General features: G+C 39.3%; 1 protein-coding gene across 2 annotated transcripts in view; it reads right to left on the reverse strand.

The window, feature by feature from the left end:
- Positions 1-1,979: 1,979 nt before the first annotated feature.
- Positions 1,980-25,903, reverse strand: part of LOC133522056 (cytoglobin-1-like) — a 33,135-nt gene continuing 9,211 nt past the window's right edge. For both annotated transcript variants that reach the window (XM_061857244.1, XM_061857243.1), the window contains 3 exons: positions 20,822-20,986; positions 18,974-19,199; positions 1,980-2,237 (listed from right to left, as the gene is read on the reverse strand). In XM_061857244.1, the coding sequence (XP_061713228.1) occupies positions 2,118-2,237; positions 18,974-19,199; positions 20,822-20,986 (511 nt within the window). In that variant the 3' untranslated portion in view covers positions 1,980-2,117. The remainder of the gene's footprint in view (positions 2,238-18,973; positions 19,200-20,821; positions 20,987-25,903) is intronic.

A 25,903-nucleotide genomic window follows, 5' to 3' on the forward strand; every position in this document is an offset into this window, starting at 1 on the left:
GCTCCTGAAAAGTGCCGGATCCGGCCGGATTACCGGATCCGCCGGACCGGATTGCAATCCCTAACTGAGATTAACAAATGAATATCATACTTTTAAAATATCGCTCTTTACTAGTTTTCCTGAATGCCTTATTGCTTTTTTCCTGAATGGCCTTTAGTTTTGTGTGGTCCGTACAAAACTTTGTTCACCGAGCAATTATGGGATCACTGTGGTCTAAATAAATATGTATATAATAAATAAATCGGTGAAATGCGGTTTTTACAGAGATCGTTTAACGTAAATAGCTATACGAAAGAAGCCATACGTAAGATTATGGATGCCCTAGAGAGGAAGCAGCAAGTTGCGATGCTGTGCTGCGACCTCTTCAAGGCATTCGATGTGGCCGACCACAGCATCATCGCTGCCAACTTGCTACATTACGGAATAGGTGGTAATGCTCATAGCCTCCTCACTGACGCTTTGTGTAGCCGATCCCAAGTTGTGGTGGGGGATGGGGGATTAGCTAAGTCCGATCCGCTAACTACATACATGGGGGTAGCCCAAGGATCACCGGTTTCGAATATTCTGTTTTCCCTGCTACTGAATGATCTGCCTCAAGCAATTACAACAACCGACATTTTAATGTATGCAGATGATGATGCAGGTATTATAACGGCGCCAAATGTGGATGACTTGGAGACCTGTCTCAACGACGCCGCAAACCAGTTATCTCGGTGGTTTAGTCTAAACGGCCTAACACTGTGATTGAATCAAAACCGCTCATTTGTTCTCGATGGACTATAGGTATAATAAGGAATTAGTGTTTTAGTCCTAAGCAATATTGTATGCGTCCTGAGTAAATTGTTCTTTTTTCTTCTTCATATCCACAAATTATTAAATAAAATCTGAAGAATCGTCTCGATACTTTTATACTTTACTTACAATTTGCGCGCTAGATAGATTTTTCGAGTTATACCTACTATTTAAGGGCTTTACTTCAAAACTCATAGAGTTTAATATAACGGTAAAGCCACCATACCAACTGGTAAAGGCCCTCTTGATTGTTCAAAAACTAAGGAGAAAGTTGCATTTTATCCACATGTGGGGCAAATTAATCACATGCAAATTTTGAGTTGTTTCCTTATGTAATTATGTTACTAGATGGTAGAATTGACTTTTAAATGAAGATTTTGAATGATAAGTTTTTTTGAATGACAAATAAAATATTGATTGATTGATTTTTTTGGTATTTTTTAGTCAGTATTTTCCTCGCGTTGGTGTGGTGAAAAAAATTGTGTTTCTCTCGGAGGCAAAGTTTGTCTAACCCTCGTGGCTTGAAACCCTCGCAACGCTAAAGCCACCACTCGTTACGCTCGTGCGTGCGTATCAATATTAGCACGAGCGGTTAAATAACAACTTTGCCCCCTTTTAAAACAAAAAAATTATATTAGAAACCTAAATATCATTTTTGAAGACCTATCCAAATAGATATACCCCACACGTATGGGTTTGATGAAAAAATTATTATTTTTTAATTTTATGATGTATTAAAAAAACACTTACTAGATGTCATGTAATGTACATCATATATTTTTTTTAGGTTTATCATTCTCTTATTTTAGAAGTTACAGGGGGGGGGGGGGGAACACACATTTTAGCACTTTGGAAGTGTAGTAGAGTAGAGTATGGGGAACCCCCAAAATTTATTGTTTTTTTTTTTCTATTTTTGTGTAAAAATCTTAATGCGGTTCATAGAATACATCTACTTACCAAGTTTGAACAGTATAGCTCTTATAGTTTCGGAAAAAAGTGGCTGTGACATGAACGGACAGACAGACGGACATGACGAATCTATAAGGGTTCCGCTTTTTGCTATTTGGCTAAGGAACCCTAAAAACTAATATTATGAAAATTAAATAGCACTGTTTAATAACGCAACACAACAGACAATTTTGGTGCTTAACTGTATAATATCTACAATGCAATTTAAAAAACTAGAATTGTAAAAAAAAGTACATTTAATAACACGTATGTATAAATATAACAATAGTACTTAAAAGGTATTTAAATTTTCAGTCAGTACTTAACAGTAAAAACAATCTACGAGTACATAACTATGTTAAATATAATTTTGTTCGCTATAACTTATCAAGAATATGTTTGTACATAAAACTTATGAATGATTCCCACGCCATAATTTGATCGCTTGTTAATTTTAAATCATTCTTCAGCATGCCAACCAAGACGGCTTTTGTTTCCTGCAAAAAAAAAAACTTTTATTGTTGGATGTTTTAAAATAAGAAATGTTAGAGCCAGACCATAATAAGTCGGCAGAGATTTTGGCAGCCAAGACAGTGCAACTATTATTTTTATCTACACACATATCATAAACCCTCTATGTTGCCTTCAAAATCCGTTAATAATGGCCAACATTACGATATACCGTTTTGTTACAACAAATTTCTTATCTGTGATAATATAGTTATTGCTTCATAACTACATCAAAATCGATTTGGTTATGCATTCAAATTTGGAACATCTCTGAAAAAAAAGCAATTCGACTTGACCTCTATTCTAATATCAGTCGAAATGCCTTTTTGTTCGAAATAAAATATCAATTGCATACAATTTTGTCATATCTCGCATGTTAGTTTGTATCGAATGATACGGAAATAGGCCCCCCGACTCTAGTTTGTCTCTGAATTTAAAAAAAAACTACATGCGTGGAAAAGTTTTCATTTACCGCCATTTGACGTACCTACAGTTTATCTTTTAATTAGTTTTAAGTATAAAATTAATATGTTTTATTGTTTTTAAGGTACCTAGCAAAAAAATCGTGTAAAATAAGCGATAAAAATATTTCGGTGACGCCACCACATATCCGCGAGTTCCGCCAAGAGAGCAACGATTTGGCAACGGAGCCCTAACGGAGGCTGTAATTTGGGTTAGTGAATATTTCATAGAAAGGTTATAATATGTGTGTAGATAAAATAGTGTATGTAACTGTACATAATTAGGCATATTTTAATGCCTTTTATTATGTAGCAGTCATATAAACTACTATAAACGTCAAACTTCTATGAAGTTATGACGCTGACTTAACACTTGCACAGGCTGGGCTATCAAAATCGCTGTCAAATTATCTTTGTCTAACTCTGTTATTAATAATGTCTTTCCCATCAAGATGCAATGGTGTTCCGGATATTTGGGAGGCGTTCGCGGAACCGAAGCCAACACGTTAGGTCCCCTTTTACACTTTAATGAAATGTAAGGGGTATACCGAGCGGATGCTACCCTTGCCCATGTCATGGGACGCACACAAAGGCAGCACAAGCCAGGGTGTAAGGACTATTGAGAGTTGATGAAATTTAAAATGAACTAGTGTGTTGGGTGAAAGCGATGGACTAAATACTGGGCTAGGGGATATAAAACCGGACACTTGGCTAATAAAATGGTATACCTACAATTTTATTTCCAGCAGACCCCACAAAAAGGGACAATTGAGATGGCTTAAGGGCAACACAATATTATTATTATTATTTTACGTTATTGGAATTATAACTTTTTGCCCCGATAAGTTATCTCTTCATAAGTTATGAGTAGGTTTTAAAATTGTGCACTTATTTGTCACTTATCATTTGTTGAACTGTCACAAATTACTCACTCCCATTTACGAGATGTCACGAACTGCCACATACAAGACAAATTTATGCGGTCTCTAGAGCAACAAATTGCACTCAAAGTGCATCGGTACGAACTTTTGAGACGATAAACTCTCCAAAGTAGAAATTGGCACGGCAACGATTTGTTTGGGCTTCAGTTTAAATATTAATATTTGTATAATTTAATAAAATGTAGACATTTGAGGTATAGTCTGGAAACAGAACTTGTCAGTCAGAAAGAACCAGGAAACTATACTCATCCCTTTATTTTGGGTGCTAGTAAAGACAAAGACAGTCTGATTCTCTATGTCTATGGCGGTTATTAACGTGATCTCGTGCGCATGTGCGGATCTTAATAACCGCTATAGACATAGAGATCGTCTTCCGTTTCACGAAATGTAAGAATATTTTTAACAATATTTGACATGTAAAAAATACTGTCTTTTTGCACTTGAACTATTGTTATAGTATTTTATGCAACAGTTGTATAAGAAGGGTCAAAAAGGCGAGTGGCGTGAGTTACAATGTGAGCCGGAGCCGAAGGCATAGGCGAACACTGTAAAGGAATACGCCACGAGCATTTTTTGACCTACTTATACAACGTTGCATACAATATTTTTCCTACGAGTCAAAAAAAAAATCTTAATTTAGGTAAACAAAGCAAAACTATATAGCCAAGACGCGCGAGCATACCTTGTTACGCGCCCGGCCCGCCCCGGGCCGCGGCCGGCCGGTCAGCGACACCTCGTAACTCATGAGGCCCTGGTGCTTGCTACTTGCTAAATTAAATTTTTGGACAGTTTTTTCTTAATTTTGGCCACCGTAGCCTACGGAGACTAACAAGCAACGCTAAGCGGTCTTCGTAGTCTATGGGTGTTGCTATATTACGGGTGTCACATGCGTGTTTCTGACTTATGAAGTAATTATTTTTACTATGCAGTTGGCAGCAATGCACTTAGTTTAAAACTGTATTCGTTTTGGTTTTGTTAGGTTGGTAGCCATTAATCGCAGTAACGTTATAGCGATTAAAAGCACAAGAGCTTTATGAGGAATAGACAATATAGACTTTTCTTGAAACCTTTTATGTATGTTCTTATATTCGTGTTAATGAATGCATAAATGACAGATAACAGTAGAGGAGCAAAGAGCATATAATCACTACGTTTTAAGAGACGGGACTTCCGTACTAGCGAGTGGACTCGGTTTGTTTCGCAAATCATTACCAAAATCTACGACAAAGAACTGTCAAGGAACCATAACACCAACATAACCGATTTAAATAGTGTAGTACGCTACACGCTTGCGATTCTTATCGATATCGATAAAATGGGGAGGGTTGAAACATAGGCTCCTGTCTACAAATTTTGTACTCGAAATCAGGTTAGCATCGAGTCCACATTTAAGTTGTATGTTATATAGTGGATAGTTCTTTGAGTGGACTAATATCTGGTCGGGCTTAATGTGGATCCGAATTATTTTAATACAGTTTTTAAGTCGTGTATTTTTTTTTATATAAAGCTTTATTTTCAAAATGTTCTGCACATACATGTTTCAATAAATGTTACTTTTCTATGGGAAGATGTATCGTCAGGTCTTCGTTCCCAACAAATTTGACCCACTGCCTGCATCTGAAAACATACAGCCCTGGACAAACATGACTTTATCTACAGTTTATATTCCAAGTATTTGTTAATGAGATGATCAACTGATTATTTAGCGCTAATATGCATCTATAAATCATGTTTTTTGGCATCCAGTTATCAACAACCCTTTATCAATGCTCTAACTTTTTATGTATGTATATGTCTGTCATGAGAACCGGTCTGGCCTACTGGGCAGTAACCCTGCCTATGAAGCCGATGGTCCCAGGTTCAAATTATGGTACGGGCATTTATTTGTGTGATGCGTATTTGTTCCTGAGTCATGTGTGTTTTCTATGTATTTATATGTGTTAGGGTTCGTGTATCTGATTGCTTTATTTTTAATTAAAAAAATAATAATAATGGTATATATGGATAATAACAATATCGGTCTATAGTAAAATGGCGCGATATTATTGATCGGTGATTGGTTAAAATCTGGGAGGTGATTATCGATTGGAGGGGATGACGAGGGTCGACGATTGGGAACCGGGCCAGTTGCGACATTCTAGTGTCGGTCGTGAAGAAAGACAGTCGTGTAAAACACCTACCTAGTTTTACTAGATAATAAAAGTATTTGTCTCAAGTTTGAGTTTCAAGTAACCTCCAAATCTACCAAACCCGAGTTACCAATAGTTCGAGTGAGTTGTGTTTTTATATTTCAGAAGTTGGAAAACGCAACCAAAACGTAAGTACACACCCACAATTTATTTTTAATTATAGCACGGTGTAATTTCGAACCAATTTTCGTTTTAAACATAGTTAATTAAATTTCGTTACGTTCGTTAGGTCTAGTAATGAAGTTAGGGTCCAAACTCGGATTGGTGCTACCCATATAAATAGTGCTGTAGCTTTTCGAGATATTAAATTCATCGCTTAGACGTCTACCTTCATAAAATAACGTAATGTATTATTGAATACATACAGCCGTTAAAAGCAGTGTTAAGAATAGTTATATACGACTACCTACCTGTGAGTCAGTCGAGTTAGCAAAACATTTTGTGCCGTAATCCATAGTTTTCATGAACATTTATTATAAAAGTGGTTTTATTATTTACCATCCTAATTGTTGTTAGTTTTCGGGTAGACATCACAACATGCGTTAACTAGGAAACATATTTCTGGAAGATCCACGGTACTGGTCGTGTTTTCTTGTCCGTTAAATAGCATTCAATAGAAATAAATATGCTTACCTACATTTCTGTTTTTTCAAGAGTGGGTGCAATCGGTTTTGAATAAAAACGTGACGTTGACTATAAGTATTTTATAGGGAACGGATTTATCCGACTACTTTCACTACGTATAGAATACATTAATTTGGCTGTTTTCCCAATCCGTGTTAATCAAATTTTATTATTTAATTTGACACTGCGAGGAACGTGGGTATTTAATTAATCTGGTGCCTTATGTTATACAATTTTGCCACTCATCATTACTATTCAATTAATAGGAAATACAATACAAGGTTAATAAACTTGTGATATTTTATGTTTGTATAGGTTAAATTACCTACTATTATTATACACGTTCCTCACACCTCGAATTTGAACATTGCTACGTGTTTTTCCCTGTACCGTATTTACCGGTCTCTGTTTAGTCCTTTAGTTGCCTGGTAGTGAAAAGCACAATGCATCATTTCCCCTTTAAGTACATTCCTATGGTTTATTATGTAGTTCTTATTGCTATATTCTATATTCCTATAGTTGTATGTAACAAAATAAATAAATAAATAAACAGTTGACATGAACGCTATTAGTGGTGGTGTTCACTACAAATTTATTCTAATGCCTTCGTTTTGAGTTTCAGACGCCATGTCTTCACCGGAACCTCCTGATCGGGGTTCTACACGAAAGCGAAGGGCCCCTAGTGACAAGGAACGGAGTCCCAGCCCTACGCTTAATCCTAGTCGAGAATCTGGCAGCGCGCGATGTCACATGTTGGAAAGGGAGCTGAAGATAGAAAGAGCAAGACTTCGGGAAGCTGAAGGCCGGCGTCGTTCTTTAAGACGTAACTGCGACAGAAGATCGACGAGCCGGATGCACCGCAGCCGGTCTCCACCTGGTCGGCACCACACCTCGGCCCACGCTGAGCAACGGGTCACAAGCCACGCCGAGCAGCAGGTGGAACAGCATGCTGATCATCGGTCTGAGACACAGGCCAACCGTCAAGCAGAGCATCGTGACGACGCTGGACAATATGAAAGGTCACGTAGCCCTTCTTTTTCTAAAAGAGATTTAGTTGATATTCTTATACAATTAAGGGGTGGTCTTACATCTCAACCACCTGCACAGCCCGCACAACTGCCTTTACAGAAAATAGACCACAAAAACATCCTACCTGGCTTTGACCCTTCCACCAAAAATCAACGCATTGATATTTGGTTGAAGAAGGTTAATGAATGCGCTGCAGTGTATGGTTGGGATGAGAGGACTACCACGCATTTCGCCATGCAGAAATTGCAAGGTCTGGCCAAGACATGGTACGAAAGCCTAAATACGATTCTTTTTACTTGGCAAGAGTGGCAAACAAAATTGTTAGACGCATTTCCTTGTGACCAAAACTATGGCCAGATCTTGGAGGACATGCTCAAAAGGAAAAGCAAGTTTAGCGAACCCATAGAAGTATATTATTACGAAAAACTGAGTCTGGTTAACCAGTGTGACATAGTAGGGAAACGCGCCGCGGATTGTATAATACATGGAATTACTGATCGAACGCTTAGGTCGGGTGCTTTAGCGTTGCGCTGTACTCGCCCGGATCAATTATTGCCTTTTCTGATGAGTTACAAAGAATCCAGTCAAATTAGTTCAGACCGTTACCACGTCAGAAATAGAGCCACGGGTAATTCTTTTGTTGGGGGGAATACTACAACTCAATCTAAACCTGGTTACAAGCTGGCGCAGCAATCTGGTTGCTATAATTGCAAGGAACCTGGTCATAGTTACCTTTATTGTACTAGACCCATCATTAAATGCACAAAGTGCAACAGGATAGGACATACAGCGGATAAGTGTTTTACTAAGAACAGCGTCCCTGGCGATAAATCGACTAGCTCCAACACTACTATACCGAAGGTCATGAAAATTAATCGTTTAGACTCAGATATTACCTCTAAACCCAGTTCTAAGTACTTCAAGGACGTAGTGGTGCAGGGCAGGACTATTGAGGCATTCATAGATTTTGGTAGCCAACTTACCTTGATTAGGGAGTCTACGGTTAATGAGTTAGGTGTATCGCACGACAAAACTCCAACGCTCATGAAGGGTTTCGGTAATGGCCTAACTATGTCGCTGGGTAGCCTGTCACTTGATCTCTCGGTTGATGGGGTAGGAGCAACGGTAAGCTTCAGAGCTGTCAGTGACGAATTATTGGAGAGGCCCATTCTGGTAGGGCAGTCTTACACCGAGCAGGCTCATATAACAGTATACAAAGATGCCAACAAACTGCAGTTCTTCAATATTACGAATGAATTCACCTGCGTTGATGCAGTCGAGGACGAGGCATCATTGTTGCGGTATCATACTTTCAGCGTTGTTCAGCTTCATGGTGCAGCTTCGGTTAGGGTCAGGACGGAAACAGCATTCGATGGCGATGTCCTAGTGAAGCAGACTATCGCCGGTAGACCAAATGAACAATACATTATAAGCGGCGGTCTTCATCGTTCTGTGAAAGGTACATATATGTTATGTATTGGTGATGCCGTGCGCCAAGTTTTGTCAGATTCTACCAAGTGTTGTATTTTGTCGTGTAGAACGCGTTCATATGATTAAGCGAGTTGCCCAGGTCCCTAAAGATGCAGGTGTCGAGACAGAGTTTGATGTCAAGCAGGTCCGGATAGGTGAAGGAGTGTCTGCCGATGATAGAGGTAAATTGTTAGACTTACTGAAGAAATATAGTCATTGTTTTGCTTCTTCTCTTACTAGTCTAGGTTGCACCAACGCTGCTGAGATGAGTATTGAATTGAGCAGTCAACGTCCGGTCGTGTATCGTCCTTATAGACTATCTCATCACGAACGGGAAAAGGTGCGCTCAATGGTAGGAGAGATGCTAGAGGCTGGCATAGTCAGAGAGTCTGCGTCCGACTACGCGAGTCCCATTATACTTGTTCGAAAAAAAGATGGATCTCTTCGGTTATGTGTCGACTATCGAATGTTGAACTCAGTGACGGTAAAAGAAAGGTACCCAATGCCCATTATTGAGGACGAAATAGCTCGCCTTTCTGGGCAGACTTGGTTTATCACTCTCGACCTCGCTTCTGGGTACTACCAGGTGCCCATTTCAGAGCATAGCAAGCATTTCACGTCGTTTGTTACCCCGGACGGCCAATACGAGTTTAATCGCATGCCGTTCGGGCTAGCAAACGCACCTGCCGTTTTTCAACGCATGATCAATTCTATACTAGGATCGGCCCGCTTTGGCAAGGCGACAGCATACATCGACGACATTCTCATCTATGGTAACAGCCCCGCGCAATGTTTAGAGCGCCTCGAAGACGTGTTGAAGGCTATCGAAAGCGCTAACCTTACTCTCAATATGTCCAAATGTCACTTTTTACTCCAGGAGATTGATTATTTGGGGTATGAGGTTAGTGCTAGAGGAGTTAGGCCTGGTGAAAAGAAAATCTTGAGCGTGTCTAAGTTTCCCCGACCTGGAAACATTCACAACGTTCGTCAATTTCTAGGGTTGGCGGGTTATTTTCGGAAATTCGTTAGAGATTTCGCACAGATATCCTTGCCACTCAGCAAACTGCTAAAGAAGGATTCAGTTTGGGAGTGGGGAGATAGTCAGGAAATGGCGTTCCAGAATCTGAAGGCGAGGTTGGTCGAAAGGCCCGTACTCTCTATTTACGACCCGGCAGCCGAGACGGAGCTACACACAGACGCTAGTAGGCTAGGTGTCGGAGGTATACTTCTGCAACGATCCTCAGATAAAGATCCCTTTCATCCCGTTGCTTATTTCAGCCGTCAAACTTCTCCAGAAGAGAAGAATTTTCACTCATATGAGTTGGAAACTCTGGCAGTGGTATGCGCTCTTCGTAAATTCAGGGTCTATTTGTTAGGGCGAAAATTCAAGATCGTTACAGACTGTAGTGCCTTGCGATCAACGTTCTCGAAACGGGATCTTATTCCTAGGATAGCGCGCTGGTGGTTGACGCTGCAGGAGTTCGACTGTTCCGTAGAATATAGAGCTGGCACAAAAATGGGACACGTAGACGCTCTTTCTCGTAACCCAATTGTGGAACCGTCAGATATCCTTGTGGATCCATTTCCAATCGTAATGTCCATCAGCGAAGAGGACTGGCTGCATACTCTTCAGTTAGGTGATTCGGAGTTAAATAGGATAAGGGCAATTTTGAGCGACGGAGTGGACGAAAAGGGTTTGCGATATATAAAGGACAATTTTGTCATTAAGGAAAACAAGCTATACCGTTATTTGGGTGGCGATAAGGAAGAAATTAGGTGGGTTGTACCGAAGGGTGCAAGGTGGCAACTGTGTCGGTCAACCACGACGAGATTGGTCATTTTGGGGTGGAAAAGACCTTGGAGAGGATTAAAAAGAATTATTGGTTTCCCAAGATTACCAAATTCGTTAGGAAGTACGTCAACTCTTGCCTTGAGTGTGCGTACGGAAGGAACAATGTAAGTACACGCGAGGGTTTACTTCACCCTATCGAAAAAGTAGAAGTGCCTTTCCACACGCTACACGTTGACCACCTTGGACCCTTCGTCAAATCCAATAAAGGTTATACCCATTTGCTTGTTGTTGTGGATGGCTTCACAAAATTCTGTTTCTTGAAGCCTGTTCGAAATACTAACACACAGAATACAATCAAAGCCTTAGAAGATATATTTTGCACGTTTAGGAACCCCGACCGTCTTATTAGCGATCGCGGCAGTTGCTACACCTCTCGCGCTTTTGAACGTTTTTGCATTGACAAAGGGATTAAGCACATATTAAATGCAGTAGCTAGCCCCAGATCAAACGGTCAAGTCGAGCGGTATAACCGCACCGTACTCGAATCTTTGAGATCACTGAGTGTGAAGTTTGGCGAAAAGAACTGGGACAGCCACCTGGGGAAAGTGCAGTGGGGTCTCAATAACACTATTCAAAAGACTATTGGGCGGGCACCTGCAGAGGTAATGTTTGGACCGGGTATGAATAGTGAGGTTAACCCCGCGTTAAACATAATCACTCGTGATACCAGAGATGATGGCGATGTATCCGATATTCGCAGGGAAGTTAAAACTAGGATAGACGCAGAACAGGACAAACAAAAAAAATATTATGACAAAGGTAGGAGGCCAGCTCGCTTGTACAAATTAGGAGACCTTGTCAAAATAACTAAGACATGTTTTAACAACGACGGTCAGAGTAAAAAACTTATGCCATCATTCATAGGGCCTTACCGTATTATTAAGGATTTAGGCATGGATAGATACACGGTCGCGCCCGTGCCAGGGCTCTCATGTATGGAAAACCGACGACCTACGACGGTTGCTGCGGACCGTATAAAACCTTGGATCAGTATTGCTGCCCTTGAGGTAAATAGCGATTCGGACTCTAATAGCAACAGTGATAATGATGATGATGATAATATTCGAGATTAACGGTATAAGTCGATTATAAATATGTATTATTATTTGTACTCTAACATAGTGAAAAGTAACATGTAACTACAGGATGATTAACATTGTTTCAGACCACGACGATTGGTTCGTGTTTCGATGTTTCGAAAGTCCTCCCGCACCTTCACGAGTATTCGATCGGCTCCTAAGGTCAACGGCGAGGCAACTCGACTAAGTCCTTCCGCGCCCATCACGAGTAATCGATCGGCTCGTGTGGCCAACGGTAAGGCAACCCGATAATCGATCGTTCGGGGTTTTTACTGGTTTTTCGTTATTCGATCGGACGAAAACCGAGATTTTTGAAATGGATACCCATAATCGATCGTTGGGAATTCCACTAGTTGTGTGAGCTATTGCTAATCGATCGGCAATCAGTCTTACAAGAGTTTTTCGAAAGTTGCTTTTTCTCTTGATCATGATATTATCTTAATAAGGAATGATTCGGTAAGATATTTTGATTTGTAAGTTAGTCGATTTATGTCATTGAGACATTTTATTGGAATTTATGGTCACTGACGAATGTAAGTTGTTATGTTGTCTTCAGTTTATCGCGATATTTGTTCGTGAAATAAATTGTTGCTACTGTTGATACGCTTTGAGTTGATTATGCGAATTCACAAGTACAGATCTTGCTATTGATTGACCTTCCATTATTAAGTTTACTGTAAAAGTAATTTTGAACTAGTGTTTATATAAAATTGTTGTTTTGAAAAATTCAATACTGTTCAATTGATTTCGAATTTATAATTTGTATGTAAAAGCAACAGGATTAATATGTTAAATACTAGTAATGGTTACTTAACAGGTAGTATAAGTCTAGTTAATGTGACATTAAGTATAGTTAATGTGAAGTTTGTGCAACTGGCCATGATCCCGATTGTTAGGGTTTCCACCTGGGGACGTGTTCCGGGACGGAACCGTTATCAGGATGGTCGATTGTTAGGGTTCGTGTATCTGATTGCTTTATTTTTAATTAAAAAAATAATAATAATGGTATATATGGATAATAACAATATCGGTCTATAGTAAAATGGCGCGATATTATTGATCGGTGATTGGTTAAAATCTGGGAGGTGATTATCGATTGGAGGGGATGACGAGGGTCGACGATTGGGAACCGGGCCAGTTGCGACATTCTAGTGTCGGTCGTGAAGAAAGACAGTCGTGTAAAACACCTACCTAGTTTTACTAGATAATAAAAGTATTTGTCTCAAGTTTGAGTTTCAAGTAACCTCCAAATCTACCAAACCCGAGTTACCAATAGTTCGAGTGAGTTGTGTTTTTATATATCGAGGGCTTCATGCTAAAGGGGCGTATAAGCAAGAACCCTACTTTTCAGGAGAGACAAAAAACTGAATAACTTTTGTTACAATGTACCGATTGTTCTACAATTTTGCATAGAGTATTTAAATTACTATCTTTTTCATGTGTCATGCCTAGTTTCGTTCTACGTATTCTAAAAAGCAGTAATTATGTAGTTACGCCTCTTTACCACGACAGTAATTACCGACATTTAGGTTGAAATTTTTTGAAAAATACTTGAGATTTATGGTCGTATAATTCATTTTTTTTTTCTTTTCGATAATTTGATCATGAAAGGTGGAAACACTGTTAATAATTCGAAATACTTTAATTCTACAGTAATTTAGTCATCATTGTGTAGTTTCTTCTATTTTTTCTGATTTTTATACGCCCGTCTGGGCCGACGAATCTATCGTGTAAGTATCCTTTATTTGTGGTCGTATAATAGGGCGCCAAATTATATTTAGAGTAAATATTCATAAGTTCATCTAGATTTTACCATTGAAATGATTCCTGAATGTTTTGATAGTGTCACAACTGTCCAAGAGATTAAGCAATGTCGACTCGAGCTGGTTACCGATTGGGTAAGTAACTGTTTTGAATTGCCACTTTGAGCATTTCAGTGTTTCAATAGCCTCCATGGTCTAGTGGTTAGAGCGGTTGTCTCTCGATTCGGAGGTTCCGGGTTCGAATCCCGGTGGGGACATGACTGTCAAGCAAAAGTCGCTTTGTGACTTTGTGAGACTATTCCCGGTTTGGCTAGGACATTGCAGGCTGAATCACCTGATTGTCCGAAAAGTAAGATGATTCTGTGCTGCGGAAGGCACGGTGTAAAGTCGTTGGTCCCGGCTGCTATCTATCCGGTGGTGCTCGTCATGAGAGCCATGTCAGAGGCCTTTGGCGGCTCAATAACTCTAACACCAGGGTTTTTAAGGTACATCAATCTTACAACCCACACGATAAGAAGACGTGTTTCAAAAGACAATCACGCCGCTTATTCAGATTTTTGCCTATAATAGCAGTCGTTTAGCCCTTCGGTGGGAGTTAGAGTTAAGACGTGTGGGCTTACTTAAGAAAACTGACTTAACTGAATTCCAATAAGATCATTTTTACTATTTGTGATAGTAGGTAATTGGTAGTCACTCAAAAGTCGAGTAGTACAAAACGATTTTATAGAAAAGAATTGAAATCGGTAGTAAGGGATGCATGGAAATTGCTAAGACAACACAATGATTTACCAAAAAAGCAGTCAAGAAACAATCAAACGATAAAATTTAGAGTGCATTAACTAAACAAAAACAAAAGGTTAAAACAAATCAAAACTTGTATTCAGACAATAAACATTACTCCTTCTTTAATGGTGCCACTGGTAACAAAATTATAACTATCTTAAACAATAAATTATTAATCAAAACTTCTAAACAAATAAATACGACATCATTTATCGTCATTTCATAAAAAGAAACAATATTAAATCTTCTGTACTAATAAACCTAAAAGTAGTTTAGCTAACAACTTAACCCACTTACGTCTCCATCAAATTATAACAGAGGAATGTTACACTTAAGAATTACAACCACCCCGATGGAGGACGAGTGGCTACAGACATATGACGTAATCAGCCCGCAGCGCACGCAGTGGGCTTAAACAGCTTTGACTCCTTCAAATCTCCAGGAATGGATGGGATCTTCCCTGCGCTTCTTAAATGGGGCGGGAACCATCTCACTCTGAAGCTGACCATCGTTCTGCGCGCCTGTCTGGCTCACAGGTACATGCCGAAGCAATGGAGGGAGGTCAAGGTTATCTTCATACCGAAACCAGGTAAAAGCGACTACTCGGACCCCAAATCCTTTAGGCCCATCAGCCTGACCTCTTTCATGTTGAAAACATTAGAGAGGTTGTGTGACAGGTACCTTAGAGAGAGGGTGCTAATTCATGTGCCCTTGCATCCAAACCAACCTGCCTACAGCCCTGGCAAATCTACAGAATCGGCACTTCATGCAGTAGTAAGTAAAATTGAGGTGGCGATCAAAAACAGATCCATGTGCTTAGGTACCTTCATAGATATAGAAGGGGCTTTCGACAGGACCAGGTTCAGCAGCATTACAGCAGCACTGGTAAGACATGCCGCGAATGCAGTTAAGACAGAGTGGATAAACAACATGTTGAGCCAACGAACCATCAAACTCGGGACGGGCGAAGCAGGCATTAATGGCAAAACGATGCCCCAAAGGAGGAATCCTATCGCCACTACTACGGAACCTTGTGGTGTATGACCTGATCACCACACTAATCAATAATCACTATTACACAATCGGCTATGCTGACGACATAGTGATACTGACGAGCGGCACTCAAGCAGTGTTATCCGCTCTGCACTAGCCATCGTGGAGCGCTGGTGTTTTAACAACGAACTCTCAGTCAATCCCAACAAAACTGAGCTGGTTATGTTCACCAACAAACGCAACTTGGGAAACTTCCGCCTTCCCAAACTGTTCGACACTGAACTCCAACTATCTGCGGAGGTAAAGTGTTTAGGGGTAATACTTGACAGCAAATTGAATTGGAGCAATCACCTAAACGGCAAAATTGACAAAGCCACAGTTGTATTCTGGCAATGTCGTAGAATGATGGGTAGAACCTGGGGGCTAACCCCAAAGATAACTCTATGGCTTTACCAGGCAGCCATACGACCAATAATAAGCTACGGTGCGATAGTTTGGTGGCCACGCACCAAACTATCCATAGTTGAAGCTAAACTACAACGACTCCAGAGGTTGGCCTGTATGGCGACCACGGGCTTACTGGGCCTGCCGCCGCTGCACCTCTTTATACAACAGGAAGCGCTAAGCTACGGCGATACGTCTCAAAAAATCTAATCTCTGGAGACCACCTAGGGTACCACACACCGAGATCCTCTACGAGGGGATAGGCAAGGAACCGCTAATAGAAGTGGTGACTGACAGGATACCCAGACAATTCGTCTTCGACAAGAAATACAAGATACAGTTACACGAAGAACCTCGTGAAGGACTCAACCCAAGAGAGCTGGGAATTTTCACGGATGGATAAAAGACAAGGTCAGGCACTGGCGCTGGAGTAATCTCAGAGGACCTAAACATACATATCTCAACACCACTAGGTGCCCACAACACAGTCTTCCAGGCAGAATGTATGGGCATCATAATGGCAGCACACGCAATCGCCTCAAGGAAAGTATTGGACTACCCCATCCGCATACTCTCTAATAGTCGGTCAGTACTATGGGCTCTGCAAAGTTATACTTTGACCTCAGGGCTAATCTACGAATGCCACAAAGCTCTGTCAGAGGTAAGCACCACCACCAGCGTAACTCTGCAGTGGATCAAGGGACACAGCAACTCGCGAGGGAACGATGCGGCCGACATATTGGCGAGAGGAGGCTCGGAACTGAGGGTGGCAGCACCGGAGCCAATTATACCTCTGCCTTATGCCTGGCTCCGGAACATGCTGCGATACAACACCAAGGTAAAACACCAACAGTACTTGTCTAACCTAGGCACGTGCAGGCAGGCGAAGGAAGCCCGCCCGACAATCGACCCCGGTTTGTCGAGGAGGCTGAGACAGCTGAAGAGGCCACAGCTCCGGCTTTTGACTGGGGCCATAACCGGCCCCAAACACAAACACCTACTAACTCTACGTATTACAGATAGCCCCCTCTGCAGAGCGTACATGGAGGCAGAGGAGACAGCCACCCACGTCATTCTTGAATGCCCAGGGCAGAGCCATCAGCATCAGAGCGCTCCACTTCATTGTTATTAGGTATTCGCACGAGATGCACACCATACTGTAACGCACTAGACACTGACTGAGAGACAGGCGGCCCTAGTGCGCTTACCCGCTTGACAGAAAGGGATAGCAATATGCGGCAATCAAGGACGCTCTCTCCGCGCCTCTTTGGCCCGTCATTATATGAAGGCCAACGTAATTTTTGTACGGTCGTATGTTCATACGCCTCTTTGCCGCGACGCACTTTGAGGATAGTTGGTAAAAGTTTATGGTCGTATGTATGTACGCCTATATAGCGTGACACTATTTCGTGGTTCGCACTGTTACGTGAGAGAAGTATGTACGTACGCCTTTATACTCCGATGAATATTGGGGACTGAATGAAAATATCACTTATACGCCTTCAGTACGGCTTTTTGGAACGACATTAAAATGATGCTGTCAGTTATACGCCAAATGATTTTTTAATTATTTAATTAACTAATTGTTATGATAAAATTATGAAAAAAATTGTGCTTACGTATTGTTACAAGACGAATACGATGCCGTTAAAAACGAAAAATGGCATTTTTGCGTATACGCCCCTTTGGCCTGAAGCCCTCGATATGTATATATCGTTGTCTAAGTACCCACAACACATGTCTTATTGAGCTTCCTATGGGATTAAGTCAATTTGTGTAATAATGTCGTATAATATTTTTATTGATCACAAAAAGAGAGATTAATTTACTTACATTTCAGATTAATATATTAAATAATTACTAGATTAAAAAAAATATGTCAAATAATGACCATTAATGCATAGATGATAGATAATTTTCCACTGAAAATCTTCGACGAATTAATTTTGTGTCATATTGCATGCAAGTTCTCAGGAAATTTCACATATTTTATTTTATTACTTACACTGATATACAAACAAACATACAATTATCGATAGTTTTAGTACATCCCTAGTTCACAACTAAAAATCATATAAAATATCAAATTTTCGATGTGTTTAAAGCCTGCTGCACCAAAATAAGGTCAAAAGTATCTAAAGCAATACGTACCGGTCTTTATCCAAGGGAAATTTCGCCATAAAATCCCTTTTTTCGAGATTTTCTCGAGTAGCTCGCTTGCCACATATTTCACACTTAGTAAACCATTTTCTCGGTGGCATTATAACAAAGTCGCTCTTTACTCTGATCACGGTTCACTATTTTCGATATTTTCACTAAATAATAAAGAAATTGCACGAAATACCCGAACAAAACATTGAAGCCTTCATAACAAACAAAACAATTAGGCTGACAGTTGACTTGATGTAAACTTGACAGAATAAATAGCACTGACGTTTTATTTTTCTTCGTTGGCAAAGATTTGCGAAACAAGTTCCATACAAAACTTATTTTGTTCCTAGTTGCGTCAGCCTGTAGAGGAGAGAGAGTAGAGGAGTAGGAAAACGATGTTCAGATATTTCGTATAAACGATCCTTGCAACTCTTGCAAGGGTCATCGGGCTCAAATCAGCTTCCGATCGCAAATGCCCGGTGACCGGATGGATCTAATAAGCCCTTTAAGTTTGAAATGAGACAGTTTTGGCCCAAACTATAATTATGTTGTGGCCACTTTTCTAGACACACCGCATCGAATGACATAATCCGCCGGTCTCTCGAAACCGTCACGTCAACGTGCAAGAGCCCGGACGGCATGCCCATGGTTTCGTGGAGTTTGAGAATGGTGAGCGGTTCGCAACCTGAAGAGCTACAAAATATTAGCCTATAGGTATCCTCTATGTATTAATTGTTTGGGTGCTTTTAACCCGTGGTTTCAAGTCCCCAGAGCCGCGGTTTGCCAGTCCCTGATTTAATTTAATAAAGTGTTACTTAATACAAGTTGGTGGCGTTGTTTCTCTCATATCACCCTATCTTTTTAAATACCTTGCTTACACTAACTGTTGCATGGGAAAGAACAACATTGGCTGTCACTGCATCAAGCACAGCACTGAAACTTACGTAGAAATACTTCGTAGAAATTTTCCTGTTGCCATGTGACTCTCCAAGCTTATCCATCATAGCCACAACCACTTCTGGTTGCCTCAGGTTGGTCACGGCCAGGCTAATAGCTGACATGAAGTTAATGGCGTGTGCTTTGAACTGGTAGCTGTTTCTTATCCTGTCTTCGTCGAGATCGCGGATAGCTTTGAAGAATGTCTTTGATTCTGGATTGGCACGAAATAATCTGTGAATATTATTTAGGAGTTATCAAAAAGAATATCAGACGCCGGCCACCGGTGCTCGTAGAGCTGGCAGCTTCCGCGCACAAAGAATTAGTATTGCGATACAGCGAGGAAATGCTCCCAGCATCTACGGCACCATGCTGCAGGGATAATTGTTAGTAGTTTATTTTAAGACGAAAGTAGAGGACCCGCACGAAATCACCTTTTCATACAAACTTAGTCCTCATTTTCCTCTCTGGATATTAACATTATTGAAAATATTTTGACACAATTTGTTGTATATCAACCACAGCTATGACTCTACGTTTGATTTTTTGAATTTTTAATTATTATAGGAGTTAAGCATTTAAAATTTTGTATGAAATCTGTTTTTCTCTCTTAATTTTTATAATAAGTAATACAAAAATCGAAAAAAGTCAAACGTAGGGGCATAGCCATGGTTAATATACAATAAATTATGTAAACATATTTTCCAAAATGTCAGTATCCGGAGAGGAAAATGGGGACTACGTTTATATGGAGAATCGGCCGTCTTCTTTCCTCTAGTTTTATTTGTTTTTAGATTTAGGTTTTAAGTTTTATGTTAGTTATTATTTAATTCTGTCCTTTTGTTATTTAATTTCATTTACCCTTTGAATAAAATGTGAAATATTTCTTTCCTTTCAAGTAAGTACTTACAAAGATTCATTTATTTCGTATTCCCAATTAACAGTGCACTGTCTAAGATTTAAAAAGGATTAAGGGTAAGGGTGTAGACAATTTCAACGTCAGTAAGTGCCTATTCTAAATGAAATATTTTCGTAGTGTCGCGAAATTACAAAAATGTAGATGCGGTAATTTTTTGGTTTTGCCTCCCAAGGCTTGTGACATACCTAATCTAGCTAAGGTTTATTGTTTCAATATATTTATTTATTATATTTAACATAAAATATATTTCTTATCTCTGTAGCGCTTTGTAGTAACGATGATTGTATTACGATGTTCTTGAAACAAGTTCAATTTGTATTCTAGGTTTACCACAGATCATTAATAGAGGTAATACTGGGATTCCTATAGATACCTATTGCAGGGTTGGGTCCGCGATTCTTCCGCATCGAATATTTTCATGAAGGGCCGGAGCAGTGGCATTGACCTTTTGGCCCGATTTAGCGCACATTTTATGGCAAGTGAACGTGCATACGATGGTTCTTGGTGACATTGTGAAGATCACGACCCCAAGGTCTCCCTTTATTCGCAAAGTGAAATTAACTGTTTATTATATTATTTCAAAAAAACTTCAATCTTCGGTTAACGTGTCACTTTGACGGCTGTCAATCATAAATTTAAGTGAAGTTAATCATAAAGAAAATGTAAACAGATAAGTATGACATATAGCATTTGACAAAGTCGCAATTAGACTATCATAGAAATGATCATATAGAACATTACCAACACTTTGTCATTGCAAGTTACATGCAGAGTTAGCTTGGTCCAACTCTATACATACATGAGGTATGTTCTAAGCTTCTTAGATAACCGAACAAAGGGTTTCAGAATTAAATTGTAGGTGTCATGAACTCTTCAGCTACATATATTCAAATCCATTTATATATGTAGAGTTTTACAATATCGACTAGTAACAAACCTTAAGAACAGCTCCATTCCGTATTTACCCGCGTCTGCGTTCACGAGCTGCCAGGTGATTTGGATCTGGTAGACCTGGCGTAAAGTTAGGCCCGATACCGGGTTCGCAGCTTCGGGGTCGCCGCCCCACCACCAGCGGCTTAACAGGTGCCCCATAATGCTGAAACTGTAGCGAAAACATACAGTTATATTTATTCACATGAAATATTTGAATATAGTAAAAGGAGAGATAGGAAAGAATATAGTAATAAGCTTTGTCGTTAGTTCATAACATTTCTTATTTCATCTAAAACTTACACCAGACAAATACTTGGTCTTAAAAAGCGCTGGCGGCACGAGCGTGCGACTTGCAAGCCGGAGGTCGCGGGTTCAAACCCCGGCTGTTTGACCAATGAGTTTTTCGGAACTTATATACGAAATATCATTTGATATTTACTAGTCGCTTTTCGGTGAAGGAAAACATCGTGAGGAAACCGGACTAATCCCAATAAGGCCTAGTTTACCCTCTGGGTTGGAAGTTCAGATGGCCTACGTTAATTCTCGGTATAAGTTTACCCCAGGCTCCCACGAGCCGCAGCAATATGCTGGGACAACGCGAGGAAGCTGATGAGTAAGTAGGTCTTAGATAATTTTATCTTGGATCAGTAGTTGCATCGATTTATCAGACAAGGAGCTTTTTTAGTTAGAAACTTACATAGAATATTAAAACTTTGAATTTCAAGGCTTGAAAAAAAAAAACATGTGAAACGCGATGCGTGTCATTATAAAAATATCAAAATACAGGAACACGGAACACAACAACATCTATCCTCCGGGACGTCCTTAATAATAACCGAAAAACAACTACAACATCATTATGTGTCACATACTTCCGCCTAATGCCGCGTACAAGTATTTCTATCTGCCCGATTCGAACTTCAAGATACGTCAAAAGTTTCCTAAAGATACAATATGGTTGGATATGCCAGTCTCAAAAGTGACGTGTTTGTTTGAAGAAACGTCACTTTTGACTCTGACATATCTAATCCATATCGGATCTTTAGCAAATGTTTGACGTATCTAAAAAGTTTAAATCGGGTTGTATGTACTGTCATTGCATCCTCTCAAACATTCGAAGGTTAATTAGATGTCAAGAACAGAATTGGTATCAACTTGCACGTTTGATAGCTTAGGATTCATGTTACAGAAGTAATTCTAGATTTTCTAGTAGTAGCCTAGTTGTTAAATAACCAGACCAAGGTTTATATTAGCTTTAAATAGGCGGTTTAGTTATCTAGGTAAAATGCATTATTTCTTACTAAATAAATATTCCAATAATACCGCCAATTCTAATACTTGGCAACCTGCTTATATAATTAATATTGATGCATATTAAGGTAGTGTCAACTTTAAGGGCATTAACAGTCACTGGAATATATGGGCAGCAAAATACCTTTACAGTACATATGGTGCTACTTTACCGCACTAGTGCGATAATTAGCATATTACGTTACTGTGTCAAACATTTAAAGGGCCATATGTACTGTAAAACGTTGTACGATACATGTGCGAATAGATAATTTCCTATTTTTCGCACTTGTATCGTAATGTACTATTTTAAAATTATTTTACTAAAAGTTTTATTAAACTTACGTATCAACGAAAGCATTCTCCGAAATATTTATGACACATCGACGTTTAGATTTATAAGAAACCCGCATATAATCCAGAATGACTCAAGCTGATGAAAATGATTGTATATTGTGTAATCATGTTAAAAATTACACGTATATTGTGCAATAATGTTAACCTCCGTAATAACGAAAGTCAGTTTCGTTTTAAGTTTTTACTAACAAAATATGGACCCAAAACGTTGTCTGAAATAAATGCATTTCTTTCTCTAATTTATTATTTTATTTAAAAATAACTTTATAAAAGAGGTCATCCTAACTGTTCAACATACTTACTGCAATGCAAAATCTACATATTAAACCATGAGCATGAAAACGGATTCGAGCCGAAAGCGGATGATGTACGGTCAGCAGTGTAAAGATTTTTATAAATATATGCTAATTTCAAAGAAAAAACTCGTGCTTAAGAGTAGCGTGTTTTTTTTCACACACACAAGTAAAAAACCTCACCAGAGTCTCCTGCCTCTGGAATGGAGCCAAGGATGTTGGCGGCTTTGTCCCTTTGCACCACCAGACTTAAACTCTGGACAAAGAAAGAGCCCGCTCTATTGTCGTCCGAGATACCTATTAGTCGGACCGACACTTCTTTTATGTTTTTGTTGTTTTGTGTCAGTCGACCATGGGCCCAATCTTTCTATTGCAAGCGCTGAAAACTCGTAGTCGTTCATTACGAAAGCGTATTTGCGGAGCTTGAGAGTCTGGGCCTGGTCCGCGGCGGTCCCGGCCTTCCGAGCCGACACTCCTACGTGGGACGGGGCCAGCGTATCGACAGCCCCACAGCATTATATAGTGAACTTATTTAAGTCAAAAGTCATAAATGTCAAAATAATTTTATTCAACTAGTTAGTAATTACTAATTAGCTTAAGTTGTAAGAAAATAATATTTGTAACTGACGATTAGAAAGTGCTTTTTGCTATAACATTTGCGTCGAATGATGGTCCCTATGGCAGTTCATTATTATGTGGAGTAGTTGTCACGTAAAAAGTTTAACCATTTTTCATGGAAATAAGGTAAAAACATACTTGTTCAATTATTTTTTAAATTATATCCAACTAAAAGAGACATGAAAGAACTGTCAGAGGGACCATCACTTGATGCAAAAGTTATAGCAAAAAGCACTTTCTAATCGTCAGTTACAAATATTATTGCAGTACTTTTGTTTATATTTAATTACAATTACAATATATATTATTAACTTATAAGTAAGCTAATTACTAAGCTAATTGGCCCGCGTAGCCAACATACCAATCGTTAACGCTCCGTAGCGAACGAAACGTAACTGTCACTGTCGCACTAATATGGAAAAGTGATAGAGAGATATGATAGACGTTACGCTATGGAGCGTTATCATCGCATCGCATTTATTCGTGATAAACTATAACATACAAAAGTATAAAATAACAAAGATATGTAAAACTTAAAATAAATAAATAGTTTAGCTCAGCCTCAGCTTATGTTGAAAATATTGAATCTTTATGAATCTGTCAAGTTTATCAATAAGAATTTCTGTCACTTATCCTATGTGTTTGAGTGACCAACTCAACTCAAGCTAATTGGTAATGAGCGCTTTGAATTATTTTGGCTCGGAGTTGCTCTACTGCTAATAGGTACTTTTGGTGAGCCTTAGATATACTGTTGGGTTGTCCGATAGTCCCATTTTAGAAAAAAATATTTTTGACCCGTAGACAACCTGTGAACACACAAGTGTGTGCTATTTTTGTGTAATTTAGGTGTGAAGAAAAATATTTACTACCGTTTGACTGCTCAAACTCTTACTAATCATAAAAAAAGTTTTTTAAGATATTATAAAAGCGATGCTCAGAATTTGTTTAATTAAATTTACTCCTTAATAAATTTAGTAACTGGTAAAACCTCGAAACCATACACACTAAGCCATAAATTAAGAGCAGACGACGTCGTAGACGGCAAAAGAATGAGTTGAATGAGGAAAACCGGCGCGTGTAGGTATTACCTTGCGAATTCGCAGCTTAATGAATTAACGGCGTAACAGCCAGCTGTTTGTTCCTATTGCTCACTGAGCAGGAAAGCTTTGCCTAAGTGAACTAGTATAAGTGAACTCTGAGTGCATACAATACGCTGTGGCCTAATTCGGAATTAAAAACTTGACATTGACATTTAATGCCAATGAGTGAGCGCTACCTAGAGTCAACGCACGCTCAATGGAGCATTGGACGGTACCGTCAACCAGGATGAATTAGGATAGCTGGGGTGAATAGGGATAAAACTAAAAATGTGATTTATCTGACAATTTCTTGATAACCCACACAAACTGTATCATACAAAATCTACTATTATTATTTTTAATTATATAAATATTTTTTTTAATTGTCAGGTAAATCACATTTTAAGTTTTGTTCCCATTCACCCTAGTCACCCTTATTCACCCCGCCCTGTGGAACCAGAATTAATTACATGACATCTCACTTAACTTTTATGAACTAGCCATTTTTTCCAGAAAATCCCTCTTTTCGTTTTTTGGTTTCCTCGCTCTGTATTGTTAACACCTACCGATCCTGATCCGCAAAGATGAACACGTTTTAAATATCAGGTCCTGCTCTCAGTCCTGCGAAAGCAATGTAGGCAGCAATGCAGCGGAAAAAGTGAGAGAGTAACGTAAAGTACGTAAAAATTGGCTTCTCACTCCAACAGATGGTGATCTCTAGAGGCGAACACTCGTTTACCTCGGTAAGCTATGGATATATCAGCCTATAAACTCACATGTCTAAGTATATATACTGTTGAAACTGACGCGACGCCGACGCTTACTTTTTTGCTCGTACGTACGCTACCTACAACTAATCGTAGTATTTGACTCATGTTACCAAGAAATGCTGTTCTTGAGCATATCAATGAAACTACGAAAGGACGTGAATAAAATGCACCTACCACGTAACTTTTTCTAATTTATTTATTTGCGTATAAAAAAAGCTATTCAAACTTAAAACATATAATTACATTATACAACGTGTTAACCCAGCCACTTAAAGTGGGGTGGGTACACGTTGTATAGGTCATACTGACCAACTTTTACTATAGGACCAACTCAAAAACGCGAAAAAAATTACTCTCATACATTTTGGCTGGCTGATGTTGATATTTTGTATGGGAGATTCAATTTTTTTTATCACGATTTTGAGGTCTCATAGTAAGTCTCAGTATGACCTATACAACGTGCACCCAACCCACTTTCAGTGGCTGGTGTAACACGTTGTATATAAGTGTAAAATTGTTTGCTACTAACGTACTTATAGACAATAATTACCGAATCTATTCAAGAATCAAAGTAGAGTACTAAATAGGTACGTGTACGTACATATTTGCATCTGACTGTAAAATTTTGTTTCTAATGGTATACTCGTTGTTTTGGTCTTCATGTTTATCATATTACTCG

The sequence above is a fragment of the Cydia pomonella genome, chromosome 10, assembly GCF_033807575.1.
Source record: "Cydia pomonella isolate Wapato2018A chromosome 10, ilCydPomo1, whole genome shotgun sequence".
Classification (NCBI taxonomy): Eukaryota; Metazoa; Arthropoda; class Insecta; order Lepidoptera; family Tortricidae; genus Cydia; species Cydia pomonella.